Source organism: Vanellus vanellus (genome assembly GCF_965231255.1).
Source record: "Vanellus vanellus genome assembly, chromosome: 6".
NCBI lineage: Eukaryota > Metazoa > Chordata > Aves > Charadriiformes > Charadriidae > Vanellus > Vanellus vanellus.
In genome coordinates this window covers 38,548,581-38,572,563 of record NC_138911.1, presented here as the reverse complement: position 1 = coordinate 38,572,563, position 23,983 = coordinate 38,548,581, and the positions used below count along the sequence as shown (strand labels likewise).

Below are 23,983 nucleotides of genomic sequence, written 5' to 3'. Positions count from 1 at the left end.
TGTTTTGTTTTGTTTTAATTTATTTCATTTTGCTACCTCATATCTAAATTGGATTGCCAGCTCTCCTAGGAAGAACAGAGACAATTCTGCATGGGTTTGGTACTGTAAAAATAATAATGACGACTGCCCTCTCATCCCACTCATAAAAACTCCTGTACCCCCCCTTCCCTATATTGAAAGCATGTATTACAAATTGTCTGAAGAAACTGCAGAAGCTGACTGCAGAAGGAAGTGAAGAAGACGGTCACCAATAGATGTGCTTGATGTACGACCAGCATATCAGCATCCCTTATCACCTGATGCATACGTACCTGGGAGAGGAAGTGTTTGATCCTTTGAGCAGGTTGCTAGGACCATCTGCCTGTGTTTTGATCCTCATTTAAAAGAGTGAGGAAAGAGAATGACATATGTCAGTAACTGAATTGCCCTTACAAATTTCACCTAACCTGAAGGCTATGAGCAAAGCACCCCACTCCAGCTCTACATTGTTGCTGCCGCCAACATATGGCTATCGGAATATGTTGCTTAATGCACTGAGACAGAAGTTTGTGTAGTGTAGTAATGACTGTGGTATCGAAATCTCTATATAACAGTGTTCTGCACTATAAATCATCATACATTTTGGAATTGGCAGCAATGGAGGAGCTGGACAGGTCTCTGCTGCTTACTGTCTCTTTGTGTGCAAGAAACAATGGCCCACCAGATCAAGCTGATGACAGCGCAGCAAGAAAAAAAACAAGGATGTGGTTTGCTTGTTTTCAGAAGTGGCTTATGTAGAAAGGGCAGCAAATGAAAAATACTATTTGAGTAGTTAAAACCATGGAGATCCTGTCGCTGACACCCAGCAGATTTTAATTCCAAGCTCATCGGGAATAGATGTATCCCAGAGCAGTTTCTCCTTCTCCTTCCTCTTTTCCATCTTCTTCACGTACATGACCATGGGGTTCCTCATTAGTCACATTGACCCAGTTGAATCATTTTATGCCAACTAAATGTGCATTCTCCAACTTTTTCCTAAAGTACAAAAACCCCCAAGGTATAACTGAGTGTCAGATGCCCACAGATCCACACAGAAGATCATGGGCTCATGTTGTCTATTTTCCAGAGTTGGTAGAAATCTGCTAAATAAATTCTCCTTCCTCACTGTGACATTTCTGGCTTGTTTTCTGTATTGGCAAACTGTCGTCTTTGTCTGGCTCAGAGAAGAAGCTTTCCCCAGTGTTTACATTCTATCTGAGATACTTAACCCATTGCACAGTAAATTTTAGAGTATCCAGACCTTGGATTCCTTTATATCAGATTCACTTTGATATAGTTCACTTGATATAGTTGCAACCACTAAAATGTCTTTGGGCGTACATGTTTCTAATTTTCCTGTCTTGACTTTTTCCTCTCTCTCCTCACACCTAGCATTTTATATGGTAGCCCCACTGCAGCCGGCTACTATGAAAGCCAGAACGTTGCTGATTGTAGGAAATCAGCGTGTTGGCCAGTAAGGCCTGGGTTTTAAAGCAGACTGAATGCATCTTCTTATACCCAGACTTTCACTTTGTCAAAATTCAATGAAATAATAATAAATAATTATCTCTGTATACTTCAAAGAGACAGTAAGGATTCAGTGGCAATCGTAGTTGTTGGCCTACTACATATTTGCACCTGTTAAAGAGAACAGTATCTTGAGAGACAGTGGTATGAGTACACTTAGCTGCAAACATGGAAGCAAAAAGAACAGCTAATTAAGACTGTCATAAAACCCCAATGACATGCCCTATTCAGAAATGTCCAAAGCAGTTAAATCCACAAGTAACAAGTGTTGGTTTCACCTAACTCAGGTGAGGAAGAGTAAAAAGTGGAGAAACAGAGAGCTGTGATAAACAGGATCATCAAGTACTCAGTTATTTATGCTGTGTGACCTCTGTCTTTCTCCTTTAAAAGAGCTTTTGACAAAGGAACTTTACAAGCAGTGTGTAGTTGGACATAACATAATTTTCTAATTAAATATATTACAATGAAAGGTGATTTAATTTTTAAACTTTTGGGACATTTTACTGCATCTAATAGAAACATGACCTCCGCAGTAATGTTACAGACATTTTCTGATTTTCCTTTGGCAGGAAAGGAACGATCATTTGTTTAGAAGTGTGGCTCTTAAATTAAATACATCAAGACTTCTGCTTGCGTATATAACAGTCACTGAATTGATGTTTTAGAAGAAGTACTAAAGCCCTTCTAGTGATTCTGAAAATAGACCATGATTTGAACTTGCCCTAATATTTCATTGTTGACTCCAGAGAATGATGATGAACCATCAGTAGTTATTCACGTAATGAAGGCTGCTGCTGACAGCATCCCAAACTGAAGGTAGTAAAATCACCAAAATTTGTCACTATCTTTGGGATATTATCTGAAGAAATCATCTTTGCCTCTGTAGTTAGGTGATGTGTTTTAGAAAGTCCAGAAAAGCGCCGAAGGGCCACTGTGTGTCTGGTGATAAAAGCCTTGCAGTGTTGAATCTCTGACCTTCTTTTGAAATCTTTAGTTATCCTGTGGGCTTGAAGATCAAGAGAAAGTTCTTTGAATCTATGAATAAACAGCAGATCCAGATTTTAGAATTAATACCTCTTGGAGGTAATCTCATTTATACACACCAGGCACTACATTATGTGAGAGGTAATTCAGAAGGGGTGATGTTAGAGGAGTTACAGCAACCTCAGTTTCTGTAACTTCTGCAACCTCAGAGCCAGCTCATCCAAAATTAAAACTGTCCAGTTATCAGCTTTATCGTTTCACCCAAAGGAAAGCTGGCAGCTTCTACATAATCTACTTTCTCAGTCCTCCTTTAGAGACCACTCTCCCCTGGAGCCTTATTTGTGGGTTTTTTGGCAATTGCAGGTGAACCAAAGCTTGAACACGCAGCAGTGTCCATTAGATCTTCTCACTGAGTATTTCATTAAGTTCTAACAACCTGGGTTTCCCATGTCTGATGCTCAATGATAATGTTTCTTCTATAATGTTTGATTTTAAAAAAACAAACACCTTTGCATAACCTTACTGGGATTATTTGATCTAGTGGGCTCTCTACAGTAGCTTTTTTTACTTTTGGAATTTTCAGAGTTGGAAGGGACCTCTAGAGATCATCTAGTCCAACTCCCCTGCTAAAGCAGGATTGCCCAGAGCACATTACTCAGGACTGCATCCAGGCGGGTCTTGAAAATCTCCAGAGAAGGGGCCTCCACAACCTCCCTGGGCAGCCTGTGCCAGTGCTCTGTCACCCTCACCGTTAAGAAGTTTTTCTGTGTACTTGAACAGAACTTCCTATGTTCTAACTTGTGCCCATTGCCCCTCGAACCATTGAGAAGAGCCTGGCTCCATCCTCCTTCAACCCACCCTTTAGATACTTGTAAGTATTAATAAGGTCTCCCCTCAGCCTTCTCTTCTCCATGCTGAAGAGTCCCAGCTCTCTCAGCCTTTCCTCATAAGGGAAATGCTCCAGTCCCTTAATCATCTTAGTTGTCCTACGCTGAACTCTCTCCAGCGGTTCCCTGTCCCTCTTGAACTGGGGAGCCCAGAACTGGACACAGTATTCCAGTTGTGGCCTCACCGGTGCAGAGTAGAGGGGGAGGACCTCCCTTGACCTACTGGCCACAAAGTGATAAAAATGAGCCCCTGTGTCCTATGGATTCAGCTTTGTTCATTTTAATCTGATGCCCATCAAATGCAGGCAAAGAATAACCAATATTCATGACAATAAGGCAATAATCTAAGACTTTGAATTACTTTAGCAATTCCAGATGCTCTCTGGAAAACAGGGATGCAACTGGAATCATAATTGAGGCCTGATTCATCACAGCTGTATTACTGACAGGGAAAAACAGTCTAGAAAATAGCTTCCAAGGGTATGGGTGTGAATGTGTGCTTCTGCGCGCGTGTGTGTGTGTGTTGAGCATGGGGAGGTATTAATGTGTTGTAAAAAGCCTTCCAATTCCATTAAGGAAAAGCTGATCGATAGCAAACTATATGCAACCTAGGCAAAAAATGGAAAATAGGCATTAGACTGTTATTGAACAAATTCCTATAATGTTGTTAGTCTTGCAATGCAGGATGTAATTTCCTCACTATAGTTTCCTAAACCAAGATTTTCAAGATCAGTAGTATTTTGTGATGTGAATAAACTTTTACTAAGGAAGGCAAAGGCTATCAACTGCACTGACTGCGCCACCTGTGACCCTTCCTGTCTGTCTCAGGGCAAACTAGATATTAACGCTGCATTTAAATATATGAGATTGCTTAAATCACATTGAGCCCTCCTCAGGGGAATGTTAAACAAACAGAGAACCTGTTAACATAACATTTATCAGCGCACACACTGGCAGAAACAGTCTCAGAGATTCTGAATAAATCACAAAACTGTTTCCATGTCCTCATTTTTATTTTTTTCAGAAGACAACATATATGGGGAGATGCCTGTCTTAAGTGCTCGGTGGTAAAAATTTTATAAATGTCAGATTAATAACAGGACTTAAATTTTCCATTAAAACTCTACAATGTGATCAATTTGGCACTCATTATTTATAATTTTTTTATTATATTTATATTTAGTCACTATGTAAGACAATAGTAGCGAAGCTGTGCCTGTTCCGGACAAAGCTGAAAGAGTTTGGAGCTATTCCATCATCCAATATTATAGTAATTTCCATCTTTTGAATCTGTCTCAAATGGAATAAAACTGTCCAGTCATGCTGTGCAACAATATTTTCTCAAATGTGTATCAACTCTTTTGGAGACCTGTTAATTTATATTCTACATATTAAAGTGCTTTTCCAGAGGGAGGAAGTTGGAAGGGGCTGGAGGGGAAGGAAAAGAATCTTGTCCAAATATTTCACAATTCACTCAAAATCTAGTTAAGTCCTGAGTCCCTGTCAACTTTTGTAACTATATTTCAAGTTCTTGTTTCCAAATGTGCTGTTCCGATCCCTCCAGAAGTCTCTACTGGTTGGTACCTCTTACTCCACCTTTGATCAAGTTGCACGTGGTCACTGTTGGGCAGCCTCCGTTTCCTCTAAGAACCCTTGTAGATCAGGTCTGGTGGGACTGCTGCCATATAGAAATCACAAGTTTGGGGCTGGGTTTTTTTTTGCACAGTATGGTATACTAATTCAAATGCCTCCCCCAACATAATTTTGCTCTTTGTAAGACAGCCTCAGTTATAAGTCTCCATTTCTTCCTCTGGGAATGAAGGCTATACAATTTCTTAAAAAATACTGTTAAGGCTTGATGTAAGAAAAACCAATACATAACCAACCAAAAGTATTTTTTTGAACCTCCTTTAAATCTTGCTAGCAAGGCAGTCCAAACCCCCTTAATGATTTTTGTGTAGCTCAAAGCTTGAAGGAACTCAAAAGTCCACAACAGTGTCCTGGATACTTAGAGCTGTGTGAAGCTCTGAGGAAGTAGTAGCTATTTTGCGGTGTCTTCTGAGCCTATTTTCCAACCCTAAATAGAGTTCAGAGCAGTATGGAAACCCTCCTACCTTCCTGAAATCAGGCAGCTGTGCATACCTCAGAGCTTTACAGGGAATTGCTGGTAGGTCACTGATATGCAAAGCTAACCTTTAATTGTCTTTAAAAGTTTCAGGACCATTTAAATTGCAATTCTACAGGGAAAGGAAGATGGAAGTGAGAAATAAAGAGTCTATGGGCCTGATTCATGAAAAAGTTACAGACCGTTTACATAAGAAAGGAATGCATGAAAATCCTTTACAGTGTGCCCGTGTGATTTATTAAATACCTTTTCCCTGTGTAATCGGTTAACTGCACTTGAAAGGTGTGGAATCCAGAGATGAGAGAAAAAGGCTGAAGAAAATGAGGTAGAGCATTGTAGCTTGCTCAAGATTTGTGCTCAGCAGACAGACAAAAAGGTAACTGTGGTGAACGTACAAAACATTTTTGAGGTTCAGTAGCCTGTCTTCAAAGTGCTCATTGAGGATGAGCTCATGAGTGCTCAAAGTTCTCCTGTGCTGGAACAGGAAGTATTGCTAGATCGGAACATGAAAAATGATGCTCTGTTAGTTTTGGTGGGTATTTTTTTTTGTTGTTTTGGTGGTGGTGTTTTTATAGTAACCTCAGCATACTAAAAACCTGGGAGTAGCAAAGTTGTAACGTTGAACTCCATAGTGAAAGGAACATCCATCAAGGCTAAACACTCAGCATGACTGAGATACTTTCTCCTACTTACTGTTCTTTCTTCAGCATCTTTTCTTTGTCTGCCATGAAAGCACTTCTGTCATACCATTTCACCGAGGGGTAGAGATTTCCCCTCATTGCTGCCCTGTTGGCAATGGCCTGTGGAGGGCTAAGAATCTCTTGCTTATTTTGCTCTGCCTCTCCCTTCAAACTGGAACTGTGCTGTCTGTGCCCCCCAAAAGTGCTTGTTGACTGTGCTGTACAGGTCAGGATTCAGGATCAGAGAATCAGCATTGGTCAGGAAGGGATAGTTCAATTATTTTATGTGGAGGGAACTTGCTACCAATAGCTTCTAAGTGTTTCTTTCAGTAAACGAAAGCATATAATGAGAGGATTGAAGAGTGGAACCAGGAATACATTCTGAATATGCAAAGTGGGATCCTGCAATTAGTTACGATTCACTAACGTTGTAAGTGGGAATTTCCTTACTCACATTACAGACAAAATTGTTTAACGTCACATTACATAAAACGTTCTTTCTGTCACACAACAGGTTCTGAGCAGATGAGCCAATGAAGAACAGGGTTGGAGGGACGATATCAGACCTCATCAAAATGTAGACGAGACCAGAACTTCTTTTAACGATCCATGAGTGAAAACTCGGCTGGCTAAGGAGGATGTAGACAAAATGCTCAAGAAAATTTAAGAGAGAAGTGAAAAGGAAAGGGAGAATTTGAAATACAAAAAGTTATTTGAGAAATAGATCACAAAGGAAAGGGAGCCTGGAGGCTTTCTTTATCTGAAATGAAAGGAAAACAGGCAGCTTTTGTAGGAAAACAGGAAGTTATTGGAGAAGGAGAGAGAGAAAGAATGTAAAAATCTCCCCGCATCTCTTACATCTAAAGTCATTGCTGAACTATAAAACTATATGAGCTGTCAAGGCAAGATGCTCAGCCAATATGGAGAAGAACAGAGAACCTGGATCAATCTGTATTACCATGGGTTGTGCTGGAGACCGAATGAAGAGGCTAAGCTGAATGGACTCTGTGTGTCCTGAAGGGCATAGAGGACAGGCAGAACAGTCAAACCTGGACATGTCCTGGGATATGTTCGAGAGATTGAACAAGTAAGTATGAAAAACATAAGAGAGTGAACTGAGGTATGCGGGTTGAACTGGCATGGAGGCAGAACGAATTTCTGCACATATCAAACAAATGGTTTGGTTGTATTTATGATTTAGGAGATGAAAAGGAGCTTTTTTTTACCGTTGTTTTGCTTAGCAACAGCAACAAAAAAGAGTACTCAGCTGGGACTGTCAATTGCTCAGCTCATTAAAATATTAAGAGAGAACACATCTTAGCAGAGCTCTGAGCCTGCAGAGCTGCCAAAATCAGCTTCCCAATACCCAGGGAAGAAGTGCTGAGATTTTTTCTCCTTTTCCTTTTCTCTTTTACCCCTTAATGTCATCAGCTGTGAAGCAGACTGCTTCCTACCGTTAGTTTTTTTACTCAAGTAAAGAGGCCTGGGGCACCGTGTTCCAAGGCTTCTTCAGCAAATAATACAGATTAATGTCCAGCCCGGAAGACTGACCTGTTGTAACAGGTTACTTTTCCTCAGGTCCTCATGTAGGCAAAGCAGAGCAAAGGTTCCCCTGCCTTCCATGGCAGCCTCATTTATGGAAGAGGACCAAAACTGAGAAAATAACCGAAGATATTGTAGCTTGGTTGATTTTCTGGATGCCAGAACACATTGCTTAAAGTAGCAATTTGAGTAATTTCAAGACATTTTGACTGACTTTATAAAATGCTGTTAAATGTTGCTATGGTGGGTTGACCCCGGCCGGCAGCCAAGCACCCACACAGCTGCTCGCTCACTCCCCGCCTCTCCCCAGTGGGATGGGGGAGAGAATAGAAAGAACAAAAGTGAGAAAACTCGTGGGTTGAGATAAAAACAGTTTAATAGGTGAAGAAAAGAGATGTGATGCCAAGTAAAGCAAAGGCAATCACTCACCACCTCCCACAAGCAGACCAATGCCCAGCCAATCTCCAACCAATAGCCACCTTAGAAGACAACCTCCCCTTCTTTGTCTTCTACCTCTGTTTTTATTGCCGAGCATGACGCCATATGGTATGGACCATCCCTTTGGCCACTTCAGGTCAGCTGTCCCGATTGTATCCCACCCAGCTTCTTGCCCACCCCCAGTCTGCTCACCGGGGGCACAGAGTGGGAAAAAGAGAAAGCCTTGATGCTGTGCAAGCACTGTTCAGCAACAGCCACAACATTCCTGTGTTATCAACACTGTTTTAGCCACAAATCCAAAAAAGCAGCACCATATGGGCTGCTATAAAGAAAGTTAACTACCAGTAAATCCCAGCCAGACCCAGTACAGTTGCTATGGTACACCTATTTGCTTATAAATTCTGAATATAACTGGAACCTATTTGCTTATGAATTCTGAATGTAGCTGGAAAAGAGAACAACATGAAAGAGTGAAAATTTTGTTCCTCCCTTTTAATTTACTTACCATAGCTGCTTCTCTTCTTTTTCCTATATCCTCATTTTTCTATTTCTCCCTGGTGCATTCCCTTCTTCTCCTCATTCTTCATGCTTATACATTCTATTCCTCTACTTTTCTTTCCCACATTTTCTCTTTTCTCCACCTCCTACCCTATCTCATGTTGGAGCTCTTACGTGGCTCTATTTGCCCACTGACTCATGTGGGCAAACCACACCATTTCAGATCATCCACGTCCAGTACGCCAGTTGTTTTGCTGCTACTGCTCTCCAGCTTTGGAACCAGTGCGTTCCCCTCTGTCCATGTCCACTCTGTTGCTTTGGAGAGCTGGGATTTCTCCAAAACCATCTGCTCAGCTCCTAGCCCCAGAAATATAAGCTTTTAATATCCTAAAAGCAGTGTCTTAAAATACTTTCCCTAAAAGCAATGCAAGGCGTAGCCTCTTAGAAAATATTACTGATGTCTCTGACCCTTCATTTTCTCTGCCGATGCAGAGTATGATGCTTAATGGCATCCACTTTGGCCCCAGTTTGTCAAAGTGTGTAAGCACATATCTAAACATCTCACCAATATCAGAAAAGCACGTGTTAAGTGTCTTGCTAAATTGGGGTTTTGATCAGCGGTTTTAATGTACCTCAGGAAATAAATTCTTACTGTTAAATCAGTATTAAAACAGGTTAGCCCAGTGTCAGTGCAGTAACTCTCAATGAAAAGGAGGGTTTCTTAAGGAAATAAGAATATCATTGACAGTTTGATACAAAACGGCTCAGAAACATGACCAAGTGGGTTTTTGCACTGACGAGGTTGTACCTGAAATAGCAAAGACTGAGAGAACAAGCAGAGAGAGAGAGAAATAATTTTTTTTTTTTTTTGGTATAATTAGTCACTGGTGCATTCCTGGAAGAGAACACAAATGTTCAAATGCATTTAAAAAAACTTAAAGAAAAATAAAATCAAGGAAATAGTCTTTCAATAGCCATACATGGTTTGAAGCTTTGGGTTTTTCTGTGAACAGAGCCTTTGTGGTCCTCTGCAATCGTTGTCAATTGTTGATCAACAATATGACAAGCTTCTGCCAATGTGACCTGCATTATCTTACTCTGTACTCACCAAAGCAATTGATAAGCTTTGTTGGAATGCTCTTCTTCCCACCTGAGTTCCTTCATTTCACAGCTGTAGTGGAGCATACCTCTTTGTCCTTCTTAGAGTGAAGGACTAAACGTAGTTCATTTCCCCTATTCAGTCTAGTTGCCACAAGCTGTTTTCTGTTGTCCTTCTCAAAGGCTTCTGGGAGAGCTGCTTGACATCAGCAACACGGGGAATCAGGATGGTGGCTCTGTAAATAAATTTTGAGAAGTAGTTAGGCAAGCACATCTGAGGCACATAATTTCTCTCATGAACTTAAAAGTGACACTACAAGGATGAGTAGCGTTTTTGATGTTTAAGGCAAACAACAGAATTATGCATTTCTTTGGATTCTAGTCCTCAGAGCGCACTGACTTGTGGCCTGTCTTCGAGTCGAAAGAGAGACATCAACACGTGCCACTTTTAGGAAATTTTAGCTCACAGATCCCATGACAACATCACAGATTTTCCCTGAGCCCTGGTATAGACCAGGTTTATGAATGTTCCTTAGCACCTCTGCAGAGGAACAAAAGAGAGTGATTTGGGAGAAGGAGAGCGTAAAGACTCTTCTTACAGCTACAGTAAGCTGTGCTTCAGCTGCTTTTATCAGGGGGCAGCTCTGAGTTGACCTGTGCTGAGATGGAGGTGAAACATCTTCTCTTTTGTGCCCCTTCCTGTATCACGGGCTGCTGCTCCACCTCCCTCGGCGGCGAAGTTTGTACCCATTAACAGCAGTTACACTGAGCATCCAAGACTGGATGGAGTGATTAAAGCTTACAGCAAGAGCCAGAAACTCAATAGGTCAGTGATCGAAAGTTACAGTATTCCAACAGCTAATACTGACTCAAACGCCTTCTCCAAATTTTGTGGTAAATGCATTTGAGTATGGTTGACCCATAGCCCAGTAGATTCTATTGCACAACACAAGAGGAGAGCACTGTCTGTTTCTCTGGGTTGGGTTTTGTGCAAGGTCCAGCCTGGCTTAGGTGTTTGATCCGAGAAAAGGATTCATGACTATGACTTCTGAATGGCACCTGAGCTGAGAGCGAGGGATCTGAGTCCTTCCAATACCTAAAGAGGGCCTACAGGAGAGCTGGGGAAGGATTTTTTACTCAGGCATGTAGTGATAGGACGAGGGGGAATGGTTTCAAACTGGAAGAGGGCAGGTTCAGATTGAACATTAGGAAGAAGTTTTTCACTTTGAGGGTGGTGAGGCACTGGAACAGGTTGCCCAGAGAGGTTGTTGAGGCCCCATCCCTGGAGGTGTTCCAGGCCAGGCTGGACGTGGCCTTGGGCAACCTGGTCTAGTGGGAGGTGTCTCTGCCTATGGCAGGGGGGTTGGAATTCAGTGATCTTCAAGGTCCTTTCCAACCTAAGCCATTCTATGATTCTTGCCAGCCGGCGTGTGTTTTATAAATAAACCCGGTGTGTAATCTGGCTCTTTGGATTCTGCTAGATGACAAGGCACCTGTAAGTTCGTTACTGTGCTTTCATCTGCCTCCTGCCTGTACAGTGCAGCGTCCTCGCTCCCGCTGCTGTGACCAACACGAGCTGAGAGAAGGGGTCCTGCCGCAGCTGTTAGGATACCTGTGTGGTAGTGCTCAGTCAGAAAGGAGTGGTACAGCAAAGAAACATAGGCACGCTGAGGTGGCAACTGGAGGCACTTGTCTTGTTCTCAACCCTTTTGATCTTCAGAGCGAGATGCAATGGCCCATGGCTGGTAAGCTGCAGGAATGGACGCCAACACAGGAGTCACAGGAATAGAACCTGTCGCAGACTCCTTCTAGGCTCTGCCTTCCTACTGCTTCTTTGTGTGCTGGGAACTTTCGAATTTCAGGTGGCAATTCTGTCTGAATCTGGGAGGTAACACCGAAGATACCACAGGTAGGGTAAATGCTCTCCACAGCCTCTGGTGCCTGCACTCCCTGGAGATGTACTTCTCCAGGAGGAAGAGAGTCCCCGAGATAAATATCTGCAATGAGACTCTGCGGTGCTCTGCCTGTCAGTGCTGCTTTAAAGACTCTATTTATTGGGTCTGGAGAGTCAACTGATGCCTATTCTGGAATCTCAGTGACCAGTAGGACAGTTTGCCGTTGTTTGCGTAGCTTCTAAGTCCTTCCTCCTGGGAAGTGTTCCCTTCTAAAGCGGAGTGGTCCTAAGGGCACCAGTACATGTCTAGATCCAACCCTGGGCCTTTTGTGCCGTGGCACAACGTGCTGGTATAAAGTAATCTCCAGCAGCCCGTTTCTTTCAAATGCTTGGCAAGTGCCAAGTCAGAAAAATGTTAGTTGTTTTTTTTTGTTTTTTTTTTTTTTTGTGGAAAGAAAACAGCTGTTTATTTTATTTTATTTGAATGATGGTGTGGATTTTAATTCAGCAGAGACATAAAGTATGTTGGTAAATTGTGAGTGTGTGTAGGTGGGTGTGTTAGTGGGTGTAGGGAGCATATGGAAGAAATGGCAGCATGAGAAAGCAACCACCAGAAGGGTTTAGGAAAATCCAAGACAAAGCAGCCTTCTCCTCTTGCTACGTTTTAACTCTCCTTTTTGGCAATGGTTCATGCTACAACCTTTTCTGCCCGCCCTCCTGGCTGATAAATTAAACTCGGATCTCTCTGTATTTGCTTTGAATGTCATTCTGGTAGCTCTAGCTCTAGGACCGAAAAGGTTAACACAAAAATGTTAACACAAAAGTAACAAAAAAAACCCCTTCGTTGGCAGTGCAGAAACCTGTACGGTGACGCTCCGTGTGCGCGTTGCTTCGCCGCACATTACGCTTCACGCATCAATCAGGAACCACAATCACGATCATGAATCACTAATTGCAATTATTGTGCCCCCTTTTTTTTTTTTTCCGTTTTTTGTTTGTTTGTTTGTTTGTGGGTTTTGGTTTGGTTTGGTTTTCGTGTTTTTTTTTTTTTGTTGTTGTTGTTGTTTTTTGGGTTTTTTGTTTGTTTGTTTTTTTTTGCAGAACAGCAGATCGAGACCAAAACTTTGCGGCTCCCCTCCCAAAAAAGCATCACCGATCTTTCCCCCCCCCTCCCTCCCCCCCTCCCGCCGCCTTCACTGCCCAACCGCAACGCGGCCTTCGGGCTGCCTGGGTGGCAGCGCCTTCTTGCCAGCCCCGAGCATCACCCTCTGTGTTGTCCCCGTCGTGTCCCCGTCCCTGCCCTCCCGTGTGTCCCGTCCCGTCCCTCCTCCCCCCCCCCGAACCCGCGACTTGCCCCGCGAGGGAGCGGCGGGCGCGGGGCGGCCCCGTGCTGTTGCGCGGCGGCAGCGTGGGGGGGCAGCATTGCCCGCCGAATGGGGCCGCCGCCCGGGGACGGGGAGGGGGGGGGAACGGGGACGGGGATGGGGAAGGGAGAAGGAAGGGGGAAGAAAATAAATAAATAAATGAATAAATGAATAAATAATAATAATAAATAATAATAATAATAATAATCCCCTTTTCTGTGCCGGTTTGGAGTCCGCTGCGGCTTTCCTCGCCACGTACTCGGAAGCATCTTTGTCGCGTTTCTCTTTCGGGGGAGATTGTGAGATATAAATAAAATAAAATAAAATAAAATAAAATATATATATAAATCAGGTCAGCACCAGCACCTAGTGTTGACTGTAGCGTCAGTGACGCCTCTGCTTGGGAACAGTTAAAAAGGCTTTCAGCAGGATTTTTAACTTGTTATGTGCTTAACCTGTAACACACTCGTCAGAAACCCGGGATCTTACATTGAATAACGGATCCAGAGTATTGGCTGCTCGGTGCTCTGAAAATGGGCCAGATATTCAGAAGGATAGAACAGAACAGAACAGAACAGGATAGAATAGAATAGAATAGAATAGAATAGAATAGAATAGAATAGAATAGAATAGAATATTTCGGTTGGAAGGGACCTGCAACAATCATCTGCTCCAACTGCCCGACCACTTCAGGGCTGACCAAAAGTTAAAGCATGTTATTAAGGGCATTGTCCAAATGCCTCATAAACACTGCCAGGCTTGGGGCATCGACCCCCTCTCTAGGAAGCCAGTTCCAGCGTTTGACTACTGAAGAAATCGGTTCATCTTTGAGCAACTATGCAAAGGCTCAGATTTTTTTTTTGACAGGCTTTGCTCTGCAATGTTCAGCCCAAGCAGGGTGGCACTCTCTGTGCAGCTCCTTTAAAACCGTACATCTCGTGAGTAAAAGAGAGAAGGAATAATGCGGGTTATTCTAACACCTTTTGCAGTAGATTCACTTTACAGTTTATTTATAAGGTTTGCTCTGGTAAACTTTGGAAATCTCGGTTCAAGCTACCAGATCATAAAACATTACCTTCCCAAGAAACATTTTGTCAAAGGCGCTTATATGACTCGGGAGCATAAATTCTACTCAAAGTCAAAATGAGAATTATGTTCCCAGTCACTTAGGTGCTTTTGAAAAATGTGCGTGGATTGCTTGGGCTTGGTAAAGGCAACGGATGATATTTCACTACCGAGTCTCACTGTTGAGATGCAAGTAAAACCCAAATAAAAGCATGGAAGGCTTGCTCACCTTACCTCGGGTCTGTGAAACTGTCAGGTGCTTACACTTCGTATTTCTATATATATCTCTGGTGCTAAGGGGGTGGCTGCAATCCTCAGCTTTTTTTGCTGTGTGCAGGCTCACTTGTGCTTATGGTCCTCATCCTAACTTGGATTTTTAAGGCCCTTACACGCGACCGCGAAAGAAGAGTTAAGGATGTGGGGCTTTCCTTTTGTTGAAGTGGACAGCACAAGGTGGTATCAGGACGAGAGGGCAGAAAAGAAAATAAAAGAGGAGGCGTAGGAACAGAAAGAAGGGGAAAGAAAGACAGAAAGGGGAGAAAAGAGAAACATGGTGGTAACAAAGGAGGAAAGAATTGTCCAAAGACCTAAGGCATACAATGCCTGCTGACAGAAGAGAAAAAGCAATTTTCTCTATCCTCCTGCCCTATTTGCAGTTCTTAATGCCCCAACTTCTGTAGAGAAGTAATTTTTATTAAATCTCAGTAATATTAAAACCACTGTTTTCTAGTTTGGTAGCCCCAAAAGTCAAAGTATGCCTCTGCTACGTACTGCTGTGTAGTGCAGAGATGAACAGATCCAGACACAGTCTGGACTGTTCCCCTGCAGCTGTACAGGAGTCACGAGCCTGTGCTATGCTTCAGGCTCCTGGGCCAACCTCTACCTGCAATGGCATCCCCATACCATCCTGAAGTCCGCTAGGTAATCCAGAAAGCAAGTGAAAAACTCTCCCAGTGTTGTATTTTAAAAAGTCTCTGTAATTCACAGCTGGCTCAGGACTCCAAATTATCTACCTCATCAACTAAAGGCATAAAGAGCATCGGGCATGTTCTCCTTTCCGATGACATGTTCCACTTACAGGATACCTCAGTGTAGACTTATCACTGCTTCACAACAACTTAATCTAACCCATTACTGTTGTCCTCATGTTACAAGAGGCAAGAAGTCATAAATATATAACTTACAACCACTGCAAAGTTCAATGCCAGTGTCAGAATTTGAGAGTTCTTGTCTCTGAGGACTGTGCTCACACGTCTGAACTCTGTTTACACCAGAGAGAGAAGGTCCTCTTTTTATTTGAAATAAGGTGTCTCAAAGTATCACAGAAAAAAAAATTTAAAATCTTTTAAATAGAATTTGGCATTCTAGCCAAACATTTTAAGAGATGTAAATTGCAACAAGTTCTGCAACAGAAAGGTTTGCACGCTCCAATGCTTTCTGGTAATTTCAGAGAAGAAAAAACCTGAATAGAAAATCTGACCTTTTCAATAAGAAAATAAACACTTTGACCCAATTCCTTTTTGGGTGAAAAGAAATACAACCACAACCAAAGAAATCCCCATTTAAAGTCCTTTCTTTTCATTCAAATAGGAAATAAATATAAATTTGAAACCTTGATAGTTGCAAAGTGGAATTGGAGGCCTTTGGCCAGCTCTTTTTCTCGCGCGAAATCACTTTGTGACACATATCAAAAAGTTTGGCCACCCCTGATATATGTACGTATTAGTGTGTGCACTCAGTGTTTGAAATACAGTGTATGAAATTGCTCACAGCACATTAAGAATGCTCAGCAATGTGCAGTTTTAGGGTCGCGCTTTATGCTGTAAGACACATTGTGCTGTTAGCAATCTTTTTTCTCTCACTAAGCACACATTATTGGAGTTTTCTAGTTGAGCATACACCTAAACGAATTTTTACTTTTTTTTTTAAAGTGGGCCATAAATTTCCATCAAAGACCGGGGTCTCAAATCAGCTGTTATTTGAAGACTATCTATCTGCTTCTTCTCAAAGCCCTATATCATCCTCATATCAATATCCTCTATAGCAAAGCATGGATTCAGAGGACGTGAAACCTCCAAGCCCAATGAAAAAGGCATTACATAGAAATCGCACATTGACGGTAGCGTGGGTTTTTTTTAAACAAAATTCTGTCCTCTCATGGGCTTTTGGCATGACCTTTCTTAATTTCCTTAGTTTATTTGCTTTTTCAAAGACTTTCAAAGATGACTGCTTTTCATCCATTTTCCCCAATAAGAAATAGCGGTACCTGCTTTCACTTTCCTACACCCCGTCTTCCACTTCCTCGACAGGGGGTTGATCGACCCGTCCTTTAAAAGGGGGAAAAATCAGCTTTGGGGAGCACCTGTCAAATACAAAAGTTGCACAGTGATGTGACTCTGTGTGTGTGTGAGAGCGAGAGGAAGAGAGAGAGAAATCAAATAAAATCCGGAGCTGAAAAAATAATTCGCTGTATGTAGCATAGAAGAAAAATCGCGATGAAGTCCTGAGCTAACTCACATAATGCTTTCAGGAATCAGAAAAATGACACTGTCAAAACACAACATTAGTTTTCAGAAGCCTCCAGGCAAAATTTTATTTATTTAAAGTTAGCTCCTATTTTAATAACAAAAAAGTGGCAGCATATTCTACATCAAAGAAAAAACTTTTCCTAATGTTTCCATTCCTCTTGTGAAGTACCGGAGCTGAAGTAGTGGAGCTGTCTTTCTCTAAATAATTACGTGAGTGGCAGGATCTCAACCTGAGAAAGCTTTTTGTCTGCACCGGGGACTGTAGCATAAAGAGAATCACAGTCGGCTTGCCTAATCTAAGCAGCAATAGGAGATATTCTGACTTTTAGTATTTAAATAGTTAGTTTTAAACAGGATCCATAACCATGAAAGGCAAGTTCTGCATCAACATCCCGGTCCGCTGTAGCACCTTGATGAAGGAGGAGTACAAATGAGAAGCACGTTCCTGGGCTATAGCTCTCCAGCCAAGACCCATTAGCCGCATTCCTTGGGGCCGTGCCCAGGAGGAATGACCCCTAACAGCACGGTGGCACACAGGTGGTGGCTCCTCTCGCATGTTACCCTCATTTCAGGCATCCTCACCTTCCGAAGCCAGACCCGAGCACGCTGTCAGAGCAGCTGAAGCCTTTACTATTTTATGCCCCGTTGAAAGGATGAGATCCGTTTTCAAGTGCACTTCTGGATCTCTTTCCTGGAAACTCTATTTATTGCTCTTTGTTCTTCATACGTTAATCTTTTATAGTTACAACCAGTAACAGTGAGAAGGCAGTCCGGGGTCCATTCCTTCAAAGACATCCTATAAATAAAGAATAACCCCCTTAGGTCCCTAGACCTGTTGTTTGCCTTCTAAGCTCGGCTTCCCCACCGGTTCCTAATAACCCCATTCCTTTGGCACTGACTTCTTGTCTGTGTTTCTTTTCTGTTATTTCATATCATCCAACGCCGCCTGCTTTGAGCCTTAACAGATCCAGCTCCGGAGCTGCGCAAATTTGGTTCAGTTACAAAAGGCTCCGCATTTGCATGTATCTGGGTCTCGCTGCAGAACGGTGTGGGAGTAGGGCTGAACTTTGTTGCGACGAGATAACTCTTACGTTCGAGAAATGTATTTCTTCCTTCTGGACCTCTGTTCTTCCATAAGCAACCGAATGAACTACTGTCAAGGCAGCTGCCAACAAAACCACGGGAACCAGGGAAGGTGAGACGAGGCTCGCACCAGCTCGCAGCCTCGGTGCATCCTCTCAACTTCTCTCTCAGAGAAACAATGTCTTTCTTGTAAAGCGGGGGTATGGCAATCATACGACGTACCAGGCTATTATTATGGCTATTATGGCTATTGAGAATACCGACCGCTGCCGGATGGAGCCCAGAAGAGGGATTTTTTCCCTTTTATCGTGGCAAAATCTAAAGTGGAATGAATCTTCTGATAGAAGGGTAACAGAAAGTCGTAACGCCAGCTGCCTGCTGGTGGGGCTCTGAGGCTGAGGTCTCTCTGTGGTCACTGTGCTTCTGCCCCCAGCAAATACCCTGAGGAGGGGGGACTGCAGAGAGCGGGGGAGGTCTTCTCCCAGCAGCATAACCCCAGGGACCTGCCCACGGTCACGCTGTGCCCAGAAGGCCTCCAGCGCGTGTGTGGGGTGTGTGTGTGTGTTTGTGTGTGTGTGTGTGTGTGTAGGTCCCAGAGATGGCCCAAGCAAATTTTACACAATGGACTTGTAAAGCAAGCACTTTGGGATCGTTGGGGGATGAATCACGCTGTAAAATGTATCATTAACGTTCCGAGATGTATCATAGGCTTCTCCTGTGATCTGAGACTGCTGCAGGCAGTGTGCTGGGAGAAAAGCTCTCCAGATTGTGCTCATGCAAATCGGTATCTGTGATCACATTCATTATGGTTCCCACTACAACATTACTTTCACACTCTTGTGTGCTGTTCACTCAGTCTAAACTTTTTGTTATTGCAGGTTGTATGACTACAACATAGCATCTCTTTGCCAACACCTTTACAAGGGTGAGAAAACATTATTTCAGAGACACAAATCTGGAAATAGAGGCACAAGAAAACTAATGGATATGCTTCGACTTACCCAGGTGGCGTTTAGGATCCTTAAACTTGCCATGGAAAGGGGTGGTGTGATACTAACCTATGTCTCCTGACTCTGGAGTCCCCTAACAGGTTACCAGATCGGGGCAGCTGTCAATTTGTTCAGGGCATGTAGTTCCTCTTTATTTTTTTTTGTTGTTGTTTTGTTCTGAAACATTACTTTCTTCTGAACTGGAAATCTGCATAATTTAGAGAAGAGCAGGAGTTTCCGAAAGCTGGGAAAAGTGAAATCTGACCTATTTTGAGCACATCCCGTTTTTACTGTAGACAGTAAGTCCTGTCAACTGGGTTAAATTATGCAAACGGCATTTCGAAACGATTTAGGATTAGGTGATAAAATCACAAAATAGCAATATAATGGGAAATGGAGGATGAGCGTACGTATCCGAGAAACGGTTTTCAAACACTGCAAATGAAATGGAGAGTCAAGGCAATGACGAGGAGACTGCTGCTACTGACATATCCTGTGAGAAGATCCTGTGAACAACCGGACTATTTGGGAATACAGGGAAAGAGCAGACAGTGCTCTAAAATCTGAGAAAAGCAGGAAACCACAGGCAAAACCCAGCCATGAATTAATCCAACAGAAGTCAAAGCCAAGAAATTGTGAGCAGTGAGTCATCGGTAAAAGGGCACTTGCACGTAACATACGGGTTCAGTTCACAGGTACCCAGTCTGTTTTTTAAAATTAAAATTTAAAATACGTCAAAAATATTCAGTGTTCAGATGAAAGTTGAAAAAAAGAAGCTTTCAAGATCTCAAGTCTGTATTTTGAATATTTGGCTAATACATCAACACAGGCTGGCTTGCCAAAAATATTAAAATACAACTAAAGAGATCATAAATTAGTAAATTGTCAAGTATTCTTAATACGTATTCCTAACGCCAGACATTTATAATAGTAAAAGCAGGTTACTTAAATAATAAGTGCCAGTTAGTACTCAGCAAGCTCAGGACAGTTTTATTTTAACAGACAGAATAAACTAGGTTTGCTTCAGCAAACCCATCCTGAAAGAAGTAACAAAGATTTAACTTGGACACGTGAAAAGTTTCTGTATTTTAGGATAGCAGTGTTCATTTAGAGAACTATTATACCATGCAGCACAAACCTTTTATTAAATCAGTGCATTCATTTACTTGAAATAAAAGTTTTATTCAATCACTGTATTTTGATAGACTAGACTATTGCACATAGATAGGAGATAATGAATGGAGCAGGATGTCCTTGAAGGAGAAGAACTGCTTCAGATCACCTCTTTAATACTCAGGAGACATCCCGCTTCCAATGCCCGTCAGACTTCTGAAGGCTAAGAGGAAAGATGCACCAATGCTATCTGGTGTAACAAATCACCCCCTGAATCACCTAACTATAAAACTCACAGGGAAAAAATTAAATAAGCTCTGCTTAAAATATCTCAATGTCATTTTTAAATCTATTTAGGAAGATCAGCTCTGGTGCTTTTATAGCAGCTTAGTCATGTGCATTGTAAAGGCTCGCTGGTACTGTAGCCATCGCTGGGTTTTGAAATGAGTAAAACACAAAGTTATTAAATCAGTTTTGGTCCTACAGTCCCGTTTGGTCAGTACACTTTAACATGCTTTCAGGCAATCAAAGAAATTGATACACAGAGATTTTTAAAAGAGGCAGGAGACAAAATTTCTCTGACGTGGAGATCCATAACAAGATACAGATTTTTTTCTTTTTTAAATGAAGATGTGTAAGCCGTATTCTAACACTTGTTACAGCAGAGAAAAGAAAAATCAAAACCTCGCGTTACATTTTTAAAGACATTTTCCCACCTATTACATAGCCCTTCTGTGTTCTGAGTGCTGGAAGCTAGATCAGCCAACTTTTTGTGTCATAATATGCACACAAGCCATTTAGCTATAAACCCTGTATCTATAGATTTTGATTATTAGTTCTTTACTTCTTTTCACTAAAACACACGTATATGTGTGTGTTTGTGTCTCTGTGTGTGCGCGCCCCCCTCCCCACCTCCCGTCTTCAGCTAGCACTTTTGTTACAAAGAAAGTGAGAAAGAGCTCTGTGAAACCACTTCTTCACAGTAGGACTCAGTAATTATGATGAAAGTACGGCAGCGTAATGCAGATAGAATGGTATTAAGTTATTTGTTCTATTCTAAAAGTCTTAGGTCTCTATATGGAGCAGCACTTTACCCACCTACCTTGCCTATCTATGTTGAACAAATTGCCTTCTTCATACTTAAAACACCGCAGACCCAGCTTATAGCTTTAGTTACTCACACCACTTAGAAACTGTATGAAGCCTCTCAAGGAGAAGAAGTCAGCAAACTATTCTTTTTTAGCTATTCACAAAGTAAACCCATTGAAGTTCTAGTTGTCTCAAAAATGGAAGAAGTTTGCTTCCTGTTGAGAAAAAAAAACAACACAAAATCACACTGTTTTTTGCATTCTGTTACCATTTTTCAATGCACCTTTACTGGGGAAAAGAAGGACAGTCTGAGTCAGGAACCTTGCAGGCAAACTTGCAGGAAAAGCTGCAGTACAGTACGAAATATGCGGTGCAGTACAAAACCCAAGATCAACGTGTTTGGGTATCTTTTTTAAACTCACTATGAAAAAAATAACTGCTATGGGATACATAGTCAAACTCATGCCATCTATTTGGCTTCCATATATGTCTATGAAAAATTAAGCTTTGCCCTGATCTCTCTGAAAGCACTGTCTGCTTCTCTTTTGCTGCTTCAGTCCAGTTTGTGTCTCTGGTCTGTGGGCACTCCGCACTGAACGAAATAAAATACAGGTATTTCCAGGAAGAGGTGAGAAAATGATGCAGCCTTCTACAAGAGAAGAATTCAAATAAATCAGAGACATCCAGGTATTAACAAGTTCTTTTCTGATTGTGGAAAAGCATAAAGATCAAATATGTTTAAGTCTAACCTAAAAATGAAATACTGAATGCTAATGAACTAATGTATTGTTAGCAGATTCTTCCCCTTTTTCTTAAGAAATTTAATTTAATAGAGCCATGTATTTATACACTGGTATATAAAAAGCTCTTTGCCTTCCCCTTTCTAAAAATATTTAAATAACTGTGAAAAAAATAGTTCTTACTAAAGAGGATGGCAGCTCTGCTATATTACCTGATGTAGGGGTAAAGAACAATGACATTTTACAGTCTCTATTTTCAAGTAATGATCAGCATAATACGCTGGACATGCAAACCATCTAACAGAGGAAGATCCTCTTATCTTTAGTCACTGCCCTCGTATCAGCTGCTGCCAAGTGCGTATCTGGTAGCGGGTAAGGAAACGAAGCTGGAGCGCTAAGTCCACCTCTTCGTCCCCCCAATGTAAGCTTACTGCCACGCAGTTGACTTTTGGGGAGTTATCTCAGATATATGCCGGTGTAAGAGAAGGACAACTGGAGCGCTGGTCATGTAGCTCCAGTGCTCGCACACTGGAAGAGAAGCAATGAGAATACATTGATGCAGAACGTAGGCAAAGGTTTGCTACTTTTGGTTTTTTTGAAGGTTTGATTTTATAGCCTTTTTCTGAAAATAAGATTTCTGCGCAGTGCCTTACTGCCTCAAGAAAAGTCCAAAAGGCTTTCTCTCCTATACTGATCTTATATCATGAGTAAAATATCAGTTGCAATGAAATCGGTAAGAGCTTCACCTATGCGTCTGAGCCTGTTTTCATTAAAACAGTGGTGAAACTCCTGTCGATTTACTGGGGAAGACTGAAGCCCTGCGGAATACTGGTGCCTCTTTAATAAGAGCTGCCTACCAGATGTAAAGCACAAGAATGCCTGCTATTGCCTCAGAAAGCAGGATGGCAAATCCTACAGTCTGGCCATCATCTCCATTATTCACTTCATTAAAACGTGCATCCTGAATAACTCTCTGAATAATTCTCCCTCGGTGCATCATAAGGGTTAAAATCTGGCCACAAATAACGTCTCCATGAGTTGGCCTGAAGTCAGTAAATTCAACATAGAATTGAAAGGAATCAAGTCTTTCAAATAGTACTGGAGCTAATGTTCTGATTCTGCCTCCATCCTAAAGATCTAAAGTTATAATCAGTTTATTGTAACCAGGCCTAAATATACCAAACAAAAGAGCTGATGTGATCAGAGCAACTGACATCTCCCAAGAGCCACCTGCTATTACCAGGATGTATCTAAAAATAAGTGAGAAGAAAGCACAATATTTTGAAAAGAAACCTTTATTGTTTATACAAAGCTGACTCTGTCACACATCGTGAGGCATCATTAAGAAGCGAAATATGACTTTGCTTAAATCAAACAACATTGCTTAATGAAAGTATCCAACACAGTTCTGATCAGTTCCTTTCTTTGTTGTTTCCTGGATGAAACGTGTGTTTTGATATCAGCTCATCTCTTCTAAACTGCTAGCTTAGCCAGCACGTTACATGAATAACTTCCTTGGCAGGTAAATCCACCACGGGTACTAAAATCAGAGCTGGGGTCTTCTTGCCCAAGTATTTTTCCAGGTATTCTTGCAGTCCTAAAATAGAAACGAAACAATTAATAAATCCTCTCTGCCTCATTGTCTGTTGTGTCCTATTTCTTAAAAACGACTTGAAAATACATTTTTGCAAATTATTGCGGAGTAGCAATTAACAAACGGAAGTGAAATGCAAGTCTTGAGTTTTCACTTTATATAGAAGGAAGAATCACCATCTCCCACCTCCTCATCAACTAATTTGAGATTAACTTTACACGTCGCCTAAGGCCATAATTCAGCAAAACAGTTAAAAGCATGTTTCTCAACCTTGAGGGAGTGAGTGGTCTGATGATTACAGATATAGCAAGCTGAAACTAAGTGCAGGTAGTAAAAATAACTAAAGGCCAGTTGAAATTCACGTCTTTGTAATTTTTGATATTTGGATGATCAGCACGTAGTTGCCTACAAATGAAATTCTGCTCTCAAGTCCCACTGTGCTGCATCAATCTACTAAAAGTTAAAGTGCGCCATTTTAAAAACCATTATGAACACGATTTCCATTTGAAATCAATGGAAGCGTGCCACGGTGAAGATATAATGGAGGAAGCCCAGGGATGGCAACATATATGACTGCACATCTAGCGTTATAGAGAGATTCAAACTAATAAGAATACAGAATCTAGCTACGAAGAGCTGTAAAGGGACTGGTATGTGACACAAGTTCGTAAATTTGAAGTCCATTATGGGAACAGAATTGTTAATGGAGAAGATCTGATTAGGAGAA

At 41.8% G+C, this 23,983-nt stretch overlaps 1 protein-coding gene across 1 annotated transcript in view; it reads right to left on the bottom strand.

Annotated features, from left to right (window-relative positions):
• Nucleotides 1–22,945: 22,945 nt before the first annotated feature.
• The window catches only part of DPH6 (diphthamine biosynthesis 6), a 213,376-nt gene continuing 212,338 nt past the window's right edge, over nt 22,946–23,983 (bottom strand). The window contains exon 15 of the mRNA XM_082485511.1: nt 22,946–23,259. Within this exon, the coding sequence (XP_082341637.1) occupies nt 23,144–23,259 (116 nt within the window). The 3' untranslated portion in view covers nt 22,946–23,143. The remainder of the gene's footprint in view (nt 23,260–23,983) is intronic.